Raw genomic sequence first — 6,000 nt, forward strand, 5'->3', positions numbered from 1 at the left:
TGCCCCAACTGGGAAGAAGAAAAGGCTACCGGGCCAGGCCAGCATCCTGTTCTCACAGCGGCCAGCCAGATGCCAGTGTGAGAAGCAGTGTGGTGTAGTGGTTAGAGCGTCAGACTAGGAGCTGGGAAACCAGAGTTAAAATCTTCCCACTCAGCCATGAGGGTCACTGAGTAAGACCTTGGGAGCCGGTCGCAGCCTCTCAGTCTAACCTGCCAAACAGGGGGTTGAATGAGGGAAGAATCATACATGCCACCTACTGCTCCTTGGAGAAGAAGGTAGGATTGAAATGCAATAAACAAGTGTCTCTGGAAAGCCCAAAAGCAAGACCCGCGAACAGGAGCCCTCTCCTCTCCTGTGGCTTCCAGCGGTTGGCATTGCCGCTTTCGGCCAGCCTCCCCTGCCTGCATCCGTTCCTATCGCTGTCCTCAGCCTCCCCATCTCTCCCTCCTGGCTCTTTCCTGAGGCCTCTCTCAGACGTTTTTACCCTGAGCCACTGGCTCCATTTCCTTCATCCCTGCCCTCGGGCAACCCTGACCTCTTGCCCGGCAAGGAAGGGGTTAACCCTACAAGCAGGGAGAGGAGATTTCATATACAGACACCTTGGTGACAAAGCAGAGGCTTGTTTTTTTTTAACTTATTAGGTTCGCTCCAGAAAAGGAAAATCTGGTTTAAATAGATGTGAAACACAGGCTGGTATTCTGAGGTCAATGCAGACCCACTCCATAATAAGCACCCATCCGGAAGCACCTGCCAGGAATGCAAGGTGGAAACCTTGAAGCACCTTTAATTTCACATGTCAAATCCACCCCTCAAAAAAAGAAGGGAAAAAAAGCATTTTGCCACCTTCCACTTTCTGCCCCATAGATTCCTGGTGCCCAGTGACGATGCCGGTGGCACCACACCTGTGTGGCATCATGGTTAGAGTGTCAGACTAGGGCCTGGGAGAGCAGGGTTCAAATCCCCACTCAGCCATGAAGCTGTCCTCGAGGGCCGGTCACGGCCTCTCAGCCTAACCTCCCTCGCAGGGTTGTTGCGAGGGCAAAATGAGGAGAGCCATGGGGCACCCTATTGAGCTCCTTAAGAGGAAAAAGGTGGCATATAAATGCAAAGGCAGTAGAAACTCAGGAGGTGGTGGGCTCTAATTCCTCGGAGGTCTCTTAAGCAGAGTTCAGATGACCACCTGCCATGGACCAAATAAAACGCACGCCAGAAAAGTCAACGAGACCTACCCATATTCCCACTGCCAGCACTATCAAGAAGTACAGGACAATGACAGAGATGTCTGCGGGGTTGTTGATGGCCACCCCTTCCTCCTCCAGGGCTGCTGTAGTCGTGGGCGCGGTTGCCGTTGTGGCTGCCATCCTGCCGTTCTGGGTGCCTCTCTTGCCCTTCTCTTGCTCTCAGCTTTATATCGCCTGGCAGCGCCACCAAGTTAATGATAAGCTCGCGTGGGTCTCCCTGGGCTTCCACGGTGTCTAATGTGTAACCGAGAGATCTCTGCTCCCTCTCCCTCTCTCCTTGGGATGCCTGAAGTCCTCCTAAGAGGAGTGCTTCCGTCCTGGCATGGCCTGCTGTGGACGCCAAGGGTGGCTGCTTCTATCCTCTCTGGAGGCTGCCAGGTATCTTCCTGGGTCCCACAGCAAGAGGTGCTTACGGCTTTTGTAGCCCTGGAGCAGGTGGTTTGGCAGGAGGCAGCGGAAGAAGGAGGGGTTTGGCTCCAGCCCTGCTCAAGGAACCCAGAGCCCAGCCTGAAGCGGTTCTTCCAGACTGGCTGGTCCGACCCTGGTGCAGAAGCGCTCACGAATCGCCCAGGATTCGGAAGAGGGGGAGAAGGAGGGCTGTGAGCTTCGGGGACACCCCAGGATGTTAGGAGCGGCATTCCTGCTGCGACGTTTCATCAGTCTTCATGGCTCCCAGCTGGAAGAGAGACTAGACCCTGGCACCACCCAAGGGAAGCAGAAAAAAGAAGAAGAGAAAGACATGTTAATCTATCCCTCCAAGGAGATGGAGAGAGCAACAGAGTGCAACACTTGCAAAGTGGGAAAGAGTCAGAGCATCTGCTTGGCATGCAGAAGGTGCCAAGGTCAATCCCTGGCATCTCCAGGTAGGGTTGGGGGAAAACTTCCTGCCTGGACCCGGGACAAATGCTGCCTGCCAGTTAGCATAGATAATGCTGAGTTAGATGGACAAATTGTGTGGCTCAGTATTGCCAAGGGCCTTAGCTCAATGGCTAAGCATCTGCTTGGCATGCAGAAGGTCGCAGGTTCAATCCCCAATGGCCTCTCCAGGTAGGGCAAGGAGAGACTCCTTCCAGAAACCCTAAATTCAGACAATGCTTAGCTAGATGGGCCGATTGCCTGACTTAGCATGTCCTTCGCCAACTTGGAAAAACTTCTGGTGTCCCCATTTTGCCACGCCCTGTTCCTTGAACTCCAGACAAAACCCCCAAACTGATCCTTCTCAGAAGTCTGAGATATGAGAGGGGTAAAGTTGGCCAATAAACCACAAAAATGTCACGGTGGTGAATATGCAAATACTCCCATGATTTTGTGGCGGCATGAAAAGTCTTAAACAGGAAGCAAGACCCAAGAGTTGTGCCCCAGAATCCTCTGTGGCCCTTGCAAAGGATCATGGGAGCCACACATGGGAGGAGGGGGGGAGAGTTAAAGGTCTGTGGCTCTGCAGGGGGCTTTGAAACAATTCCTAGGAAATACAGTAATCCATTCAAAAACCCACGCTGCTGTGTCCACACACTCTCATCTACTCTGCATCCAGAGTTCTCCCACTGCTGGTTTGAGAAGCAGAGTAAACAGGGCATGATCCGCGCAGTAATCCAAATCTATGCTGTTGTTTCCTCAGAAATTCTGTGCGTTGATGCCTTTACCGTACCCCCCAAAACAGCTTCAACCTGAATTGAGAAAAATAACAGCCTTGATGCGTTTTAAGCAGGTCTTGTACACGAAGCCCACATGCAAACGACTGCTGCCACATTGAAATGGTTGTGACGCATCCAATAGATTACCGTATGTCTGTTTTAAAGGAGACACTTTCCGGATCTGAAGTGCGAAATTGAAAGGGGTGAGGAGAACTGGGGTTGTTTAAATAAATAAATAAACCAATGCAAAAGAGTTACGGAAATAAATCCTCCAATGACTCGCCTGCCAGGCAGGTGACTTTGTTGTGCAGATTTATGAATTGGAAAGGAAAACATGTCTAGCTACTATTGCACAGGCTTTTTCTCCTCCCTGCCAGTTTTGGGGAAAGGTTTTCCCCATTCTTTTAGATAATTCTTACCAAAGACTGCTTACCTTGGCCCAGGGTACATTTGAGCTGGCAGCTGAACAGGGAAGCAGCTGGATTAACAACAGAATGCCAAATGCAGAAAAAATCCCCCCCCCCCCATTTCACCAAGACTGTAATCCCAAACACATGAGCAATAAGTTCCTCTCAGGACACCCTTACGTCTGAGTAAATATGCGCAGGATGGTGCTTTGAGAAGAAGTGTTTGCTTGTGGTGTTGTGTATTGAGTCAAAGGATTTTATATCTGTATTATTATTATTGTCTGTACTGTATTACATTAGGATAAAGTAACTGCCTTTTGGTTCCAGAGGGTACAGCTACTATTGGTTCATTTAAGCTGCTGTATTTGGATCCTCTATCTTATTGGTTTCCTCCAAAAGGCAGCACTGTGATTGCCTGATATTGTTCCCTCCAAACTGTATCCCTTTCTAGCTAGTTCCCTGTCCCTATAAATGTAGCCTTCCTGCCCTTATAGTCAGTCTTGTTCACTTTAATAAAGAGCTGTTACTAGAGAACTGTCTCCAGCATGTTATGTCAAGAGAGCTGAAATCACAAAATTCCCGCCCTGCCCCCCCGCAGAACTACATTTCCCAGCACACTTTGCAAACGACAGTTCCCAAGATTCGCTTTAAATGTTGGCAGGGTTGGTCCTACCCTTAGGGAGGTGTGAAAGCCTCCCCAGACAGCTGATTTGGGGTAGGGAGCAAATCACCAGTCACTTAATGCACAATTATTGCATTAACTGATTTTTTATTATTACTGTATTGCATTTTTACTGCCAGGGAGTGGGAGGGGCCCTTGTGGGATAATTTTTTCTCAGATGGCAAAATACAGTAAGTAGACTGACCCTGGGTACTGTGGCAACTTGATTTGGGGCTGGGCTAGGCAGATGCTTTGTTTCAAAATGCCAGCCCTGTTCATTTCATTCATCCACACCACACAAAAAGACAGAGAGTTGGTTTTTTTGTTTACATCCAATATTCTTCTACTGGAACAAGGGTTGCCAACTTTTTTTCTTGACAGGGCTCCAGTGTCTTTAAAAGGCTGCAGAACAGGGAAAGATCAAGCAAGTGAAGCTTCTCCCACCACTGAATCTAGCTCCATGCCTGACAGAATGTCTTCTGCAAGCTTAATGGTGCAGCTGCCAAAGGCACAAGAGCATGGTCAGAGGAAAACAGTTGGCAACCCTAGTAAGACCCAAGGCCAATGCCATATTTTTAACAGCAACTGGACATGCAGACATCATTGGATGAGAATGTTTATCTTCACATCTCCTTAGCTGCAGATTGGTGCAGGTGTTTTTTCTGCTTCGTTTTGTTTTGTTTTTTGAGAAGCTGCTGTTAAAGATACAAGTACAGGCTGGACTGGGTTTTCCTGGTCATTTGGCAACAAATAGCATTACAATACAGTCTAGGTACCAACCCATTCCTGACATTAAGACTCCCGCCTTTATCTCTTTGAAGGGTCAGATTAAAATTAGTTGTTTTACCTCTCTGGCCAAATCTATAAAATCAAAGCTTTCCACTCCTACCACAAAACTAACATTTGGTGTGGGAGGATTTACTGACCTGCTGATCTTTCAGACTGATACTTTTAAAATCGTGATTGAGTAAGGCTCACAGACTTGGAGCCTGCAAGAGTCCTGGGAACAACGGGAGATGATTCTGAGGCTTCACTTATGACTAATCTCATTGGAAACAACTGGAGGACCCCCAAGGCCTGAGAGTAGGAAGAATGTTTCCAGGGAGCAGCTGGAAGTTCTGGGTGTTTGGGATGACAGTTAAGAGGCAGTTGGCCAGAGAACAGGAAGTGAAGGCTGTGCATGGACAGGACGGTGCCAAGCCGTTCCCTCCTCCCCCGGGGCTGCCACTTTGCCACTGCTATGGAAGCAGCTGGTTGGGGACTTGGACAGAGGAGGCCAGACCCCCCAAGTGTCCCTATTTTCCAGGGACATCCCTGATTTAAAGAAGCTGTCCCATTTCTGATTTGATCCCAGAACGCCCCACTTTTCCTTGGGATGTCCCTATTTTCATTAGATAAATATTGAAGGGTATGGAGTTATCTAACCCCAGAGCCACCTGAAGGCAATCTTGCCTAGGAAAGTTTTTTAAACATTTAATATTTGATTATGTTTCAATATATGTTGGAAGCTGCCCAGAGTAGCTGGGGCAACCCAGTAAGATGTGTTGGGTATAAATAGTAAAATTATCATTATGGAATGGGACGTCTCTATTTTCATTGGAAAGAGGGACGTGGGTGGAAAGAGGGACGTGGGTGGAGCTGTGGGTTAAACCACAGAGCCTAGGGCTTGCCTATCAGAAGGTCGGCAGTTTGAATCCCCGTGCCGGAGTAAGCTCCCGTTGTTCGGTCCCAGCTCCTGCCAACCTAGCAGTTCGAAAGCACGTCAAAGTGCAAGTAGATAAATAGGTACCACTCCGGCAGGAAGGTAAACGGCATTTCCGTGTGCTGCTCTGGTTTGCCGGAAGTGGCTTAGTCATGCTGGCTACATGACCCGGCCAGAAGCTGTACGCCGGCTCCCTCGGCCAATAAAGCGAGATGAGCGTCGCAACCCCAGAGTCATCCACGACTGGACCTAATGGTCAGGGGTCCCTTTACCTTTATTTTCATTGGAGAAATGTTGGAGGGTATGGGAGTCCATTAGCTACATAAAACTCCCCTCTCTGTCCCTCACATACATT

General features: G+C 48.9%; 1 protein-coding gene across 1 annotated transcript in view; it reads right to left on the reverse strand.

Annotated features, from left to right (window-relative positions):
- Positions 1–1,936, reverse strand: part of SLC5A1 (solute carrier family 5 member 1) — a 35,027-nt gene extending 33,091 nt beyond the window's left edge. The window contains exon 1 of the mRNA XM_035098618.3: positions 1,230–1,936. Coding sequence (XP_034954509.1) covers positions 1,230–1,361 — 132 coding nt within the window. The 5' untranslated portion in view covers positions 1,362–1,936. The remainder of the gene's footprint in view (positions 1–1,229) is intronic.
- Positions 1,937–6,000: the final 4,064 nt, after the last annotated feature.

The sequence above is a fragment of the Zootoca vivipara genome, chromosome 16 (assembly GCF_965207765.1).
Source record: "Zootoca vivipara chromosome 16, rZooViv2.hap1.1, whole genome shotgun sequence".
NCBI classification, from domain to species: domain Eukaryota; kingdom Metazoa; phylum Chordata; class Lepidosauria; order Squamata; family Lacertidae; genus Zootoca; species Zootoca vivipara.